Here is a 16,432-nt window from a genome sequence, read left to right on the forward strand (position 1 = left end):
TGAAAATTCAAATAAGCAGCTTTTCAGTAAGAGATTCAATCATTTCGTCTATTACGGTTGTGTTACAGAACATTATACTATCGATATGTCGAGCTATCGACAATAGAAGGCTAATAAATCAATCGATTATTTCGATCGATACGATTGCGACAATCGAAATTCACAACCGTTTACAACAGCTGATTTTTACTCCATAGGCGCCAAAAACGGTTCTGCTACTTTAAATCCGTAACGCATGCATTAAAACGGCGGTTGTTGCTGCAGTATGACGAAAAAGTCCCAGATCTAGGTTTTACCTATAAGACCTACAAAAGTTTATTCCCTAAATTGACAACTCGCTAATGAATATACAATACGAATTTAAATTAATAAATCGAATCATTCAATAGTTTTGCTGTGCATTTGAAGTTGTATAATTTCCAGGATGGTCCCAAGTCGAATATGTTGAGGTATGGAAACATGTTTGCATGAAAACTTGCAAATTGATACACATTGGTCAGGAGGGAATTGCCGGGCCATTCTTTTTGTATTACCATCATTCCATAGGCGAAAGTTTATTTTATTAAATCAAACGTACCACTCTTTTACTAATTGGTTTATTGAATGAAAAAAAACTAGTAACATACTATTTTATAGGTTTCTGTGTACCTATTGTATCCATCCAACCCAATATCGTACGATTTCCATATGAAAATAAATATAAGATCAGCTATTGGAATTGTTTAACTCTTATCTTGTTATAATTCAAAATCACACTCTCTACATTATAGTTTGTTTAATTTTACTGTGGTGGTATAATGATTTGAAATTAAAATAATCCAAAATGATTTGATATAGATATTCACACAAATATACTTTTTATATTTGCTCTTGGTTGGTAAATTTTTCCATTGCAAATATTTTAGATAGGTTACAACATAAAAGTAGGAAACAAATCTTCTGAATTTCTGTTAATAAAACATTTTAAATCACAACGAATTCGTTAATTCTTTTCAAAGACTTTAAATTTAATAATACCCCCGGACAGAGCAGTTCTTCATTCTAAGAGAATTTGCATTTTCTTGATTGGAATGTCAATAAAATGTACTCTTAAAAATGACAGATTTACTCCCTATTTATACAGGGTGTCTTGCAACCATATGAACAATTTTTCACGTTATTCAGCATTTCAAAATAAATAAAAAATGTAAAATTGTGCCCTATCTAATTCCGTTTTCTGTCTATCTGTCTGTATGTGTTTTTTTTTTTTTTTACATTCAGAGCTCCTTAAATGTTTGAGCTACAGCATAAAAATTCTCTAAACAATTTTATCTTATTATCAGCCACTATGTTTGTGCAAAATATGAATAAAAACTCTTGAATCGCTTCAAAATGGCGGCTTTTTAAATTATTTGATGCCAAATTCCATGAACACCGTTAAGTTTACAAAATATTTGCAGGACATGTTAAATCTTGTAAACTCCTTGTTTATTACAACGATATCTTATAAGCTTAGCTTGCACAAAAATAAATGAGAAATTATTTTTTTGCCATTCTCCAATTAAAAAGTTATATAGATTTACCATTGTTCAAATGGAGAACCTGAAGGTATGGAATTAAAAAAAATTATCGTATATTCTAATGTGCCCAAGTGTATGCATGTGGATTTGAACGGTTTTCTATTTGGCCTCTGGGGACCTTAAAACGACAAAGTAAATTGGTCTCAGGTCTAGGTCTTGACATGAAACATCAGGTCAGTTACGGTAGAAGCCTATTGAAGAAGACCTGGTCCTTTAAAAGCCCCAGTCCTCGGAATTTCGGCTTTATGGACTGAAATATTATATACTTTTTTACAAACGTGAAATTCGCTGAAAGATAATTACACCCGAACCATTAACAATGTGTGTTCTGCCTTTGCATCATTCCCAAGTGTTCGTATGACGTAAATGAGTATTGCGAAACCTTTTACGTAACTCATTTGGTACGTTTTGAACCGTTACTAGTTCTATTTCATTCTTTTCAAGTTGCAGTCTTCGGGATGGCATTCTTAGCCAACCTGGTTTGCGCAGCTTTGGTGGTAGGTATTATATTTTCCTGTATTTCTTTTTAGGTATTATTGTAATATTTTATTCGTTTACTAATCGATATCTGTTAATTTTTATCCTACGTACTTTTTATCAGGTATACTCGAGTTTTCCTCAGTAGTAAAAAAAAATAAAGGTAATATAATAATATAATATTAAAATATGTATATAAGGTTAATAAAAATTGAAGGTAAGTGCGATACTTTTTTTCATAAACTACTTCATTACTTCAAGAATGTGCTATTTTGGGAGTGTAATCTCAATTAACTTTTCTTGGATAACTATAATGTTATTTTAATGTTACAATTTAGTTTTGTGCATGTCTATCTGTCATTTTCCTTTTACTCTGATAATTTTTTTAAATTTACGTTCTATTTTCAGGCAGCAATATGTACCACTGTCTCAGCAAAAAAAGGTTTGCAACGCTTCAATGTTTTTTTATATAGTTTAAGAATTTACTAATTGTAGTAAAATATGCCTTTATAATTTTTATAATTATAAGACATCATTGTAGGAGTGTGTAAAAAGAATGCATGCATGTCATGAATTTAATAACCACGAATGTATATCAGTTTTTTTTTTCAAAACCGGGTATAGTAGTATATTTCATAACTAGGGTGTAAAGTGACATTTTTTACCCGAGCTCAATTTTTACGATTGACGCGAAGCCGAGGTCGAATGATAAAAAAAGCTATAATAATTTTGCAAATCTATATGTTTCGTCATATTAAAAAACTAAGATAGATAACGAATGTACTTTTCATGTAAAGATCACCTCTCAAAACAACTACCAGCTTGTTTTAATTCTGGTGAATAAGCAGTTTAAAAAGTGATTCGATCGTTTTGTCTATTACGATTGTGTTACTGTACAATATACCATCGATATGTCAAACTATTGATAAGACTGCAACAATAAGCTTATATTATACTATCCAATGAATTAATCTAAATATATAGATCCATGCGATTTCCAAAATCGAAATTTATAAGTGATTACGACACCAGATTTTTACTCCCTAGAGAATAAAAAGGCTTTTACTCTCTAGAGAGTAAATATACTACTTTAGATTCACAACGCCTTCATGATAAATGGATGTGTTTGATGATAATAAATTATATAGGTACATCTAAGAAAAACACAGTTGTGAATTACTGCGTTAGGTTATGAGAACAAAATTCTTGAGCTACGCAAGTAACAAAACTATATTCCTAAAACTATAATTTATCATGAAATTCAAACTAAATAAACAAAGAATCCATAATTCAAAATACTTTTTTCAGTAACCGAGGATGATTCATTTTTCTTTGAAAGCTATTATGGAATCAAACTGAGTATAAGTACGCCGGTGGTAGCAAACGGAGAATGTACAAGGGAAATAGTGTTCGACTATGGACGTCAAGGAGCGCCGCCACTGAGAAGCAAAATCTTGATCAAGTGCCATAGAAGGTGAGTTTAATAATTAATTAGGGAATTATGGTTAAACTACTAAAAATAAATGTATGTTAACTTTAATTGTTTCGCGTTCCATCTAGCTGTTAATGGAGAAAAAGTAAAATATAAAAAAAAAAATTAAAAAAAATACCACGTCTTACTAATGGATGGTAAAAATGATTTAAAAATTCAGTAAATTGTACAATTTTATTTTTTCGTCAACCAAGTCGCCTTTGGGTTTGTATATTTTAAGTGACCTCTTATAATTTTTCCTACTATTTATGTCCTTAAGCCTGGAGCCAGTTTTAATTAAGGTTTCATAAGCGATAACGCTATAGTGGGCTGTCGGTGACTGAATATTATATATTTTGGCTTAAAAATGTATTGCAAACTATTATAAAAACATTAAATAGTATGTAAAAAGCCTTTAAGCAAAGCTGTTTTATAAATCTTCTATTCTTATTACGTTTCTAAACCAATCCGGGGCTACATTCCATTTTGCTTAAATTGTTCACGATTCAATTTTCAAAATTATTTCTATGCTTTATATTTATAAAAAGTGATGTCATTCTTGTGATTTATATCTATAAGTAGCAGAGTACCCGTCCTTCTTACGGGTTTGGCAAATAAGTATGTGTTAATATAGTGCTTATTGCAGTTATACTCAAGCTTTGCTTTTGTAATAGGGAAGGACACAATTTGATAAAAGTAAATTTGTTTCTTTAAAATTACGCTATCCTATAATATAACACATCTACCATAGCCATACTGTTTTACCACTGCACTTAAACCATAGAAAAAATTAATTATCCAATATCCGCACAATATCACAAATTATTCATTAAATTAAAAACATAAACATAACTGAAACAATCCTATTTTGACACTTCACATGGAAAATTATCACACCTTTTTGTTGTTGCTTAGTTCAAATTAGCTGTTGTCATAAAGGCAAAAATAATAATAATGCTGCACCTTGTTGGTAAACCTTACAACACAACTTGTTTATGCTATTGCATATCATAGAACCAACTTAAATAGTTTAAACCACTGACTAAATTCTTTTAACTTCCTGGTTTTAAAATCCTGGTAAACATGGGGAACAACAGAACCACTGGGGCGGAGCTGGGAAGGATTTATGAGATAAGAATATGCTTTAATGTTAATCGTAATGTGAGCTATCATCATGCCAAATTTCAGCACAATCCGTCCAGTGGTTATTGCGTGATTAAACTTCAAACAAACACACAAACTTTCACATTTATAATATTAGTATGATATATTTTTCCAGCTACGATGAAGACAGTGAAGGGGAGAGATACATCGTGTCCAACGTGTTGTACAGTAAAAGACCTGAAGATGTAATTGTCATCGATCACGAAGGCATCTGCGTTAAATTTGTGAATTTTAGTAATGGCAAAGGAAGTGGAGGCCAGGTAAAGTATTGAAAAGAGGTTAAACATTTATTAACTAAGCTCTTAAATCATGTGTGGACCAAAACAGTTCCCAATTAGTTCAACTATTTGAAAATACCTATATTTTTTAATGACATGGTTTGGGGAGGTCAGTTAGATATATACGTTTCGGCATCACTTACCGTCCATTTCACTCACATTAAAAATAAATAAAATAAAATAACCTACTAAAATTCTCTATATCAGACGTTTTGCGGACTCGTGGACGTGAATGGGCAATCACGGTGTTGCGTGAGCAATGCACGGCAGCCTTGAAAACGTTTACATTGGTGCGGTGAAACATCAGAAATGTAGAACTCAAATCAGTTATTTTGTTTTTGAATTTTTACTTTCTCCTCCTATGCCCTAGTATTATGAGAACAAAGTAAGGGAACCCTGACAACGTTGACTTTGGTGCGGCGAAACATCAGAAATGTAGAACTCAAATCATTTATTTTGTTTTTGAATTTTTTTAACAATGTAACAAGAGTTGCCTTTTCCATATTTCAAAAAGATGAGTGATGACCAAACTTAAAGATTTCCTTGGTTCCATTTAAATAAGTTTGGATTCTAGGATGTAAATTTAGGCAAATCGAAACTACTTACCGTTTTATGCTATAAAATATATAATATGATAGGCTAAATACCTTTTTGTTCTTTTTCAGTCTTCTAATTAGTCTAGGACGACTAGTTTTGGGTACAACGACCCATTTTCAAACCCACGTCAAGTTGCTTAGTCAATGAATCAGAAAGAAGTCTTCTTTGATATATAAACACACATTAACTTATAAAGTTCACTATTTAACATGAAAACACAAAAACATTTAGTTAGGCTGGCCACTTTTATAGAACGAATTTATGTCGTGTCCTCCGTGCAACCTGCGTCGGTTTCCCGTTCTAGGGTGACCGGCCTACCTAAATGTTTAAATAGTGAACTTTATGATTCAACATGTTTTTATAATTCAACGAAGACTTCCGTTGGATTCATTGACCAACCAATTCGATGTGGGTTTGAAAATGGGTACATTATTCGTACAGCAGTCTTGGTGGCGAAAATGTTTATAAAAGATATCCTTTTCTGTTCCAGGCACTTGATGAAGAATCCTGTAAAAAAATCAAAAAGAAGGTGAAATACAATAAGTCCGAGAGCTTGGTCAATAGAGCGATGGCTATGCTCATGTCTCCCTCCGACCTCTCTGGACTTAAAAGAAAGTCAGTCCAAGCGGGAACTACTCAAGCACAAAACACGGGAAAGGGGATTTAATTAACTGTTCACAGACATCAGCAAAGTTTGTAAATGTTTTGAGCATACGGTTTAATAAATCTCACATTTTCTTCTGAAACTAAAAATTTTTCTATTGTAATACCTTTTACTGTTCTTTGTACCAAGAATAATCAATTGTGATTGTTGTGAACACTTTGGAGAATATTTTAAACATAACGATAACAACTGCAGAGTATACTGAGCAGAATGTGTTGTATATGAATTGTCATATTAGTAATGGTGAGCATTTTTTCGTACAAAAACGCCATGTACTATCGGTTCAATATCGAAATACAAATTCAAGTATCGATATTATTTCGGATCAAATGTGTTCGATTCAATCGATTGATGGTTGAATGAGTGTAATGAACACCATTACCGCAACAATACGTAGTGCTGTCATCGGTGTTCATGGTGTAGTGGATAGAGCATTGGGCTGATATCCAAGAGGTATCTGGTTCGAATCCTACCGGTGACACTAACTTTGTATCAAAGATATTAAGTTTAAAATGCGATTACTTATTAACTGTACAGCTTTTGTTAGAATTTGAGGCATTAATAATTTTTTTTATGAACATAACCATATTTTATATTAGTAATCCTTCATTAGATTTTTATCTAACATATTTTTTTAATTATCAGCAAGTTCGGTTAGTCAGGTTAGATTATGACAGTTTAATTTTATTATAGAATGCTCTCATTTCGTCCGTAGTAAACCTTCATTCAATTTTTTTATTATCAGCAAGTTTGGTTAGTAAGGCCAGGTTATGACAGTTTAATTAAAAAAAAAAAAAAAAAAAAAACACACATTTCGTCCGTATAACAATAAGCCTCTGACAGGATCAGGATCTGTGCTGTGACAAACGACAACTACAATCGCATCGATAGTATAGATGATGTCGTGATTCGATAGTACTCTACATACTGGACTGTATAGGTAAGTATAGGTTCATTACTATGAACGATTAACGATAGTCGCGAAATCGCACGGCGTTTTTAGACGAAAAAGTGGTCACCATTAGTAATAGTACCTGGGGACCGAGCTTTGCTAGAGGAAATCATAAGTGAACGCTGAGAGTAGTCTTTGGTCTATGTACTGTACCCTACTCTTCCTTGGCAATACATTTCTAATCAGTAAAATATAGTGATACGCTACTGTATTGTAGTTGAATTTGTTTACTGTGGTATTTCGTTAGCTTTTTTTTGAAGCACCAAGAAACCACTCTCCAACATAGACTCTTATGAATATGTGATCATCATCATGCGTTGATTCCATGGTGCATGAACTTAATGAAGCACCTCAATGCTGGCCTTTGTATATTCTGGAGCTTGTAAAGACACCCTATTTCTGGGTTTGCCTTGAGGCTGGCTTTCAGTTATAGCCTACCGGAGCGTGTGGAGACCCCCCATTTCTGAGTTTGCCTTGAGGCTGGCTTTCGGTTATATAGCCTACCGGAGCGTGTGGAGACCCCCCATTTCTGAGTTTGCCTTGAGGCTGGCTTTCGGTTATATAGCCTACCGGAGCGTGTGGAGACCCCCCATTTCTGAGTTTGCCTTGAGGCTGGCTTTCGGTTATATAGCCTACCGGAGCGTGTGGAGACCCCCCATTTCTGGGTTTGCCTTGAGGCTGGCTTTCGGTTATATAGCCTACCGGAGCGTGTGGAGACCCCCCATTTCTGAGTTTGCCTTGAGGCTGGCTTTCGGTTATATAGCCTACCGGAGCGTGTGGAGACCCCCCATTTCTGAGTTTGCCTTGAGGCTGGCTTTCGGTTATATAGCCTACCGGAGCGTGTGGAGACCCCCCATTTCTGAGTTTGCCTTGAGGATGGCTTTCAGTTATATAGCCTACCAGAGCGTATGGAGACCCCCCATTTCTGGGTTTGTCTTGAGGCTGGCTTTCAGTTATATAGCCTACCAGAGCGTATGGAGACCCCCCATTTCTGGGTTTGCCTTGAGGATGACTTTCAGTTATATAGCCTACCAGAGCGTATGGAGACCCCCCATTTCTGGGTTTGTCTTGAGGCTGGCTTTCGGTTATATAGCCTACCAGAGCGTATGGAGACCCCCCATTTCTGGGTTTGCCTTGAGGCTGGCTTTCGGTTATATAGCCTACCGGAGCGTATGGAGACCCCCCATTTCTGGGTTTGCCTTGAGGCTGGCTTTCGGTTATATAGCCTACCGGAGCGTATGGAGACCCCCCATTTCTGGGTTTGCCTTGAGGCTGGCTTTCAGTTATATAGCCTATCGGAGCGTATGGAGACCCCCATTTCTGGGTTTGCCTTGAGGATGGCTTTCAGTTATATAGCCTACCGGAGCGTGTGGAGACCCCCCATTTCTGGGTTTGCCTTGAGGCTGGCTTTCTGTTATATATAACAGAATCTGTTTTCAGAATCTGTTACAGCAGATCTGGCTTTCTGTTGCCTACCAGATCTGCTTTAGAAGACATTGTTAGATTTTCATGTTGAGGGTCTCCCATGTGAAAACCCCACTTTTACACATAAATCCCTGTTCCCCAAGCCCGATCATTCTGGTTCGCAAACTCGTTCGTTACACCAAATGTCATCAAATCAGATGATTTTTACTCGAGTTACTGTGCTAATAGATACAATTGTAAAATATAAATTTTATAGAATGGTGATAAAAGAAAATAATACCTACGATTAACAATGTGTGACCAGACTAATAGCACTCTGCATCATTTCCCAAGTGTTCGTATTACGTAAGTGAATATTGTGATAGCTTTTACGTAACTTATTTGGTACGTTTTAGACCGTTGCTGATTCCATTTTATTGTTTTCAAGTTGCAGTCCAATCATGACATCCTTTGCCAACCTAGTCTGCGCAGCTCTGGTGGTAGGTACTTTTTCGGTATTTTTCAGTTTTTTTAGGTATTGTTATCTAACATTTGTTTACCAAGTGATGTCTGTTATTTTTATCAAAGTAAAGTCCTAAGTTTTTAAGAGCATTTTGAAGGAGCTAACACTTTACAGCTGATGATTTGAGTTGTAGTCTTATTTGTAGGTGCGATATTTTTCTAGAGTATATTTGATTAGTGTAAATTATCAATTAACTTAGCTTGGACAACTATTAAACTGTTTTGTTACGATTTAGTTGTGTACATATCTATCCAAAATATTACTTTACGTATGACTATTTCGTTTCATTTATTACTTCCTCTTTTCAGGTGACAATATGGGGCACTGTCTCAGCAACAAAAGGTTTGCAACGCTTCATTATTTTTATGTTTTAAACATTTACTAATTGTTCTAAAAACTCATTGTTTTAGAATGAACCTTAGTAATCATTTAGTTTACAAAACCGCACATAAAATGTTTGATTGCGCACATAAAAAACACTGCCACAATAGCGATACTAAAGTTAACTCTAGATTCATAGAAGTGCAAATCGTTATGTATTTCAAACAAAATAAAAAATGCCACTATTCGAAATTTGTTTTTCAGAAATCAAAGGAAATACATATTTATTTAAAAGCTATTATGGACTCGAAGTGTGGTTAGGTGAACCGACAAAATCAGACGACGGATGTATGTGAACAATACAATTCACCTTCGGACGTCAAGGATCACCACCACTGATAGACGAAAACCTAGTCCTCTGCCATAAAAGGTGTGTTTATTAAGTTAGTGGTTAAAAATGAATGGAAACCAACTTTTCTTATTTCACACTTCTTTGAGCCGCTGATGAAGCAAAACTGACAATACTATGCCTCAGTGTTGGACGGTAAAAACGATTTTGAGATGTACTAAATGTAAAGATTTTGTTGTTTGTCGCGTAGTGTAGGACGCTGGTACGAAACCTGCGACGGGCGGCGGGCGGCCTGATCGACGGGCGGCAGCCTGAGCGACGGGCGGGCAACCTGAGCGACGGGCGGCAACCTGAGCGACGGGCGGCAACCTGAGCGACGGGCGGCAACCTGAGCGACGGGCGGCAACCTGAGTGACGGGTGGCAACCTGAGTGACGGGTGGCGGTGGCTACGATACAAGCGACGGTTTTATTGAAGAGAATAGGAGTTTTACAACAACAGCACTGCATTGATTACAACAAAACTGAAGCATGATTCATATGAGCGGCAAGATGCTTTTTCGCAAAAAAATGGTCTAGACATTAAACCATGAGCGGCCCTGAGCAGCGTCGCTCACTGCTCGTATCGTACCCGGGGCCTTCGTTTTGTCTTGAATTTTTATACAGTGTGATTGAAAAGTCCCGAAACGGTGTAATATATCTTTTACTGTTATATAGGGTCTCTCACGAGAGGTGTCTCAAATTGATTAAGGAAAAACGGCTTAACGTACAAGGATAAAAAAAATTATTTCCCCCTAAACCGACCCCAAGGAATAACGTAGAATTATTTTTAACTTTTTCCCAATACAAGGTGTGCCAAAAACTGAGGGTCACTAGTTCGAATCTCGGAATTTTTGAATGTAAACACATGTCATGTCATACATCATGTTAAAATTATATGATAGACAAACATTTTTGCGAAAACAGAAATTAGTTATCTTTTTCCGTTTCAAAATGGCGGCAGTTTTTTTGAAAAAAATCTATATTTTTTTAATACTCTTTGTTTCCTATACCAATGCATTTAGCCCTTCTCCGGTTGAATTTTTTTTACTCGTTATGAAATTAGCTTTACTTTGATATGCTACAAGTAACGGTTTTTTGAAATTATAAAAATTCCAAAAAGATTTATTTTTGAAAATTAGCAATTTACGCAAAAACTAAAAGAGATACGAAGTAAGTGTAAATTACATAGTTGTTAGGAATTAAAACCCTATAAAATGATGTGCTACTTGACATATGTTGCTATTGGAAACTTTTGAAAAATAAGCATTAGAAAATTTTCAAAAAAACATTTTTTTGGCATTTTTATGATTTTTAAAAACCGTTACTTGTAGCATATCAAAGTAAAGCTAATTTCATAACGAGTAAGAAAATTCAACCGGAGAAGGGCTAAATGCGTTGGTATAGAAAACAAAGAGTATTTAAAAAAAATTGATTTTTTTTTTTAAATGCCGCTGTATTGAAACGGAAAAAGATAACTTATTTCTGTTTTAGCCAAAATGTTTGTCTATCAAATACCTTTAAAATGATGTATAACATGACATATGTTTACATTTGAAAATTCCGAGATTCGAACTATAGACCCTCAGTTTTTGGCACACCCTGTATTGGGAAACAGTTAAAAATATTTTTACGTTATTCCTTGGGGTTGGTTTAGCAGGAAATATTTTTTTTATCCTTGTACGTTAAGCCGTTTTTCCGTAATCAATTTGAGACACTTCTCGTGAGACACCCTGTATACAGTAATAAAACTTGGTACATCCATAATAACTATAAATGTCTACTCTTTCAAGCTAATATTACTTTTTTACCTTTTAATAGGGGCGGCCCACGAGGTGTCAGACAAAATTCTTAAATAGCAGCATTGGTCAAATTTGGTATCACATTTTATTTTGCAAAACACATTGCCACAAACGGACAACCATGTAAGAAATGTCAGCTGTTCAAATATTTCTTGAATCTGTCATTTTGAATCGTTACTGGTTGCCATTTTTTACCCAGCTGTTATTTTAAGCTCAAATTTGCGGCATTGTATTCTACTAATAAAGACCTTTAATGTGATGTGCATATCGACTTATGGTTAAGTTTGCCTCATGGTTAAGCATTGCAAATTCAAGGAATCAATGAACGGCTGTATTTTTTTACTCCATTGTCCGTTTGTGGTATTGTGTTTTACAAACAGAAACCTTTAACTTTATACCAAACACGACCTATTTCGTCCAACTCCTCGTGAGCCGTCCCCCTTAAGTGATAAAAGTAGTTATGGCTTAAAAGAGTAGATATTTATGGCTAATTACTTAACCAAGTTCCATCCCTTTATCTATAATAGTATAAAATATATTACACCGTTCCGAGACGTTTCAATCATACAGCATTAGAAGTAACTTCACATCTTATTTCCCTATTTATGTTATAAAATCTGGAGCCAGTTTTGATGAATGCTATGTATTCGATAATGCTTTCATGGTCTAATGATAACTATATATAACTATTTTACCAATTACAAAGTTATTGTATACTGCCGTACTAAATTTGAGTAGTTTACAAGTAGATTTAACAAGAATTAAAATTAGTAAACGGTAAAGCAGTTATATAACGAACCGTATATTATACTATATAATCTTTAATTCTTACTATCTATGTTTTGAAAGCATGTCGGATATGATTTACTTTTACTTTGAATTGACCATGATTTAATTTTTATCCACAAAAATAATTTTTATATTTATAAACAAACCCTGTTGTTATTTAATTGGGCTTTATAGATTTTGTATATTTTTCAGCTACGATGAAAAAAGTAAAGGAGAAAACTACATCGTATCCAACGTGTTGTACAGTTCAAGACCTGAAGAAGTAATTGTCATCACACGCCTTGATTTTTGTGTTAAGTACGTGAATTTTAGTAATGGATATGGAAGTGGACCCCAGGTAAATTATACTTAATTATTTATTTATTTTGTTCATCTTTATTGTTTTAATATTATATACAACTGAACAATCCAGAAAGATTACAGTACACGAAACAATAACCACCAAGGTTAATCAACCAGATTTGGTGGATTTGCACAATCTACTTTGATACAATAAACTCAAAGAGTAATGGTGGGCGGAACACCGGTCGAATATTATTCTATTCATTTATAACACACACAAAATCATAAAAACAACTTTCCAAGATTTATAAATATTTGTATGTACATATTATTAAAACTATTTATTTTATTAGGTACTACAAAACAGAGTAAAAGAAATAATCAATATTTTATTTTCCTAAAAGATAATCCAATAAATCACCAATAAACATGTTTTTGTTTTCACATTTGTTTAGTCTTGTAGGAAAACTATTAAAAATTTTCGGGGCTAAGTATAAGTAAAACTTTTTAAAATTAGTTAAATTTGGTCTGGGGATTTCTATGTCATATTGGTTCACATGTGTCGACATGTGTTTGTACCTCATAACGAAGATTTCTGTCGGATTTTGGACCAATCGATTTGATGAAAATGGGTTTGAAAATGGGTAATTTCTGACCCGAAACTAGTCACCCTTTGACTATTTTAGGACTGACGACGGAATAAAAAAGGTACGTAACCTATCATATCATTCTACATCAGTCCTGGTGGCAATAATGTTTAAAATATAGGTTTCGTAAATTTACAGATCTATAAGTTTCCTGATCATTCCTATTTCCACTTCTTTAAAAAAAACAGACGTAACACTTTAAAAACAACCATTGTTTAAGAGGTAGAATCCTTAACAATTTGAATAATGGGAAAGTCTTTATTACTCATTCTCCCCTGAAGTAAATTGCGATTTTCATGTCAAAATAGAACACATATTGATCAAAACAGATTTTGTTTACAATGTGTTGTGATCTCAGCAATCAAGTTAGCAATAAATTATTATTTCTCGCACTAAAATTAAGACAGATTTTTCAGCACTGGGTAACAAATTCTAGTATATTCATGGTACACTGAATAAAAGTGTTAATGCTCTAGGCTCCCTGAAGATGTCACACATTCTCGTTTTATATGTATAGAATGATAGACTACAACCTTAAGAAGTCATTAAAAAAGATAATAATTACACTTTAGGTTCTTAAATTGTGCGTGTACCAAAAAACATTTTTTAATGGCCCAACTATTGAAGAAGACCTACGCTTCATTGATTGTAGGTGAGGTCATTCAGTTATAAATAAACGTCAAGGCATTATTCACCGTCTTTTTCACTTACATTAAAAATGAAAATACGTGAGAAAAATAGGGTAACCTTGAAAATGTTGACTTAATTTGGCAAAACGTCAAAAATAGAGATTTTTAGTCGGTGATAATTTATTATTTATTTTTATTTGTAATGTGTGTAACATTTTGTGGTGACAAGGACTACGTTTAACTCATTTGAACAAAGTGAGTGATGCCTAAACAAAGATATTGATACAAAACGTACTTAGTCCTGTACATATGCTTTTATCAATTCTAAAATGTAAATTGGAGCAACTTCAAACCCCTTAATGTTTCTTTGTTATAAAAATTAATTTTGTGTTCTAGGCACTTGATGATGACTCCTGTAAAAAAATCAAAAAGAAGGTGAAAGGTGATCGGTCCGATGGGTTGGTCAATAGAGCGATGGCTATGTTCATGTCTCCTTCAAACCTCTCTGGCCTTAAAAGAAAGCCAGTCAATGCGGGGACTACTCAAGCACAAAACACAAGAAAGGGGATTTAATTAACTGTTTACAGACATCAGCAAAGTTTGTAGATGTTTTGAGCATACTATTTGTCTTGTTTACAATAATAAAACTCACATTTTCTTCTAAAACTACATAATGTCTCAGTTGTAGCACCTTTTACTGTTCTCTGTGTTAAACTTAACCTATTTTGATTGCTGTGAATACTTTGGAGGTGGTTGGAGGATATTTGAAGCTATAACAATTGCAGAATATATTGAACATGATATGATTTACCATATTAGTATTGCTACTTATATTAATAGTTATACATTGGCTGATGAGTAGTTATGCATGCACAATAGGAATTCCTATCATCTAAGAGTCAAAACCAGAATTGCCTCCAATGCTTACGACGTATTCTGTAGAGCATTTTGCTAAGGTCATTATATTTACTGTGATCTTGCGTTATCCAAGAAATATATAAGAATAAGAATCCTTTATTGTCAGTAGACACAGTTGTGCAATAGACATTGTCAAAGAAAGCTATAAACTAAAAAATGTAACATTTACATTTACAGCTTATAGAGGGTTGAAAGAGAATTTAATGAAAATGAAAAACGTCTATACAGGGTGTTTTTTTTAAAAAACTTGCATCTTTATTCATGTAAAAACCGCAATAGATAGAAATATGCAGTTTGTGGGAATCATCTATTGACGTAGGGGGACCAATTGTTTTGAATTCAACGTTACAATCACATTCCCCCCCTTTCCCCCCTGCCCCCAACTTATTTTTTTTAAATAGCAAGGTACCCCTTGTGACATATCAAATAAAAGAGCATAAAAAAGAAAATGTTTGATGAAAAAAAATTGAAAATCGGTTCATAAATTTGTGAGATATTCCCCCCTCACCCCCCCGGAACTTATTTTTTTTAAATAGCAAAGTACCCCTTGTGACATATCAAATGAAAGAGCATGAAAAAAGAAAATTTTTGGTGAAAAAAAATTTAAAATCGGCTCATGAATTTGTGAGATAATCACCCCCCTTTTCCCCTACCCATAACTTGTTTTTTTAATAGCAAGGTACCCGCCCTTGTGACATATCAAATGAAAAATAAATTTCACCAAAATTTTTATTTTTTTATGCTCTTTCATTTGATATGTCACAAGGGGTACTTTGCTATTAAAAAAAAATTAAGTTCGGGGGGGGTAAGGGGGGAATATCTCACAAATTTATGAACCGATTTTCAATTTTTTTTCATCAAACATTTTCTTTTTTCATGCTCTTTTATTTGATATGTCACAAGGGGTACCTTGCTATTAAAAAAAATAAAGTTGGGGGCAGGGGGGAAAGGGGGGTAATGTGAATGTAACGTTGAATTCAAAACAATTGGTCCCCCTACGTCAATAGATGATTCCTGCAAACTGCATATTTCTATCTATTGCGGTTTTTACATAAATAAAGATGCAAGTTTTTAAAAAAACACCCTGTATATCCCAATGTACACTACAAATTAAAACTAAAGCAGAGAGCAAGATACTAACTAGGAGAAAATTTGTGCGTTGAAATCTGCTGTGATATTTGCCTACATGGACAGGTGTCTGCGTAGGAATGGTTGTCATCAGTCTAAATTTAAGGGCACAAACTGAATTGGGTAACGATTTTATTCAGGTCTCAATTATTTGAACCATCTTTACGTTATTTTATGTTATGTGTGGAATACGTTATGTTTATGTATCTATTTATGTGTTTATGTATCTATGTTTCCGATGTATTTTACCTGGAAAGTAGTGGTAATACTGTAGAAACGACCAAAATGAGAACTTTCTAAGATTGGTTGTATATTCTAAAAACAACTTTGCTAACTTCAAAGATGCATTACTGTCATGTGTACGAGAATAGATCACGCTACAGAACAACTTGCATATAGACTTAGTAATATTGCCACATGACATGAAAAAATTATCTAAGG

General features: G+C 34.1%; 3 protein-coding genes across 4 annotated transcripts in view; all 3 read left to right on the plus strand.

Moving 5' to 3' along the window:
• The window catches only part of LOC129002694 (roundabout homolog 2-like), a 235,419-nt gene that overhangs the window by 123,376 nt on the left and 95,611 nt on the right, over window positions 1-16,432 (plus strand). The window lies entirely within an intron of this gene.
• Window positions 1,931-6,299, plus strand: LOC129002695 (uncharacterized). The gene is made up of 5 exons (XM_054430691.1): window positions 1,931-2,056; window positions 2,445-2,478; window positions 3,345-3,510; window positions 4,787-4,931; window positions 6,037-6,299. The coding sequence occupies exons 1-5, from the start codon at window positions 2,018-2,020 to the stop codon at window positions 6,211-6,213; spliced, it is 561 nt and encodes a 186-aa protein (XP_054286666.1). The 5' UTR covers window positions 1,931-2,017; the 3' UTR covers window positions 6,214-6,299.
• LOC129002697 (uncharacterized) lies at window positions 8,973-14,596 on the plus strand. 2 transcript variants are annotated; one of them, XR_008491595.1, is made up of 5 exons: window positions 8,973-9,066; window positions 9,398-9,431; window positions 9,675-9,840; window positions 12,580-12,724; window positions 14,342-14,596. XR_008491595.1 is itself a non-coding variant. In XM_054430694.1 (4 exons), the coding sequence occupies exons 2-4, from the start codon at window positions 9,406-9,408 to the stop codon at window positions 14,516-14,518; spliced, it is 348 nt and encodes a 115-aa protein (XP_054286669.1). In that variant the 5' UTR covers window positions 8,973-9,066; window positions 9,398-9,405; the 3' UTR covers window positions 14,519-14,596. The 2 variants fall into 2 exon arrangements, 1 of the variants encoding a protein (XP_054286669.1); XM_054430694.1 differs by lacking the exon at window positions 9,675-9,840.

Source organism: Macrosteles quadrilineatus, unplaced genomic scaffold, assembly GCF_028750875.1.
Source record: "Macrosteles quadrilineatus isolate MER2022 unplaced genomic scaffold, UCM_ALF_1.0 Scaffold_9__3_contigs__length_116548681, whole genome shotgun sequence".
In the NCBI taxonomy this organism is placed as follows: Eukaryota; Metazoa; Arthropoda; class Insecta; order Hemiptera; family Cicadellidae; genus Macrosteles; species Macrosteles quadrilineatus.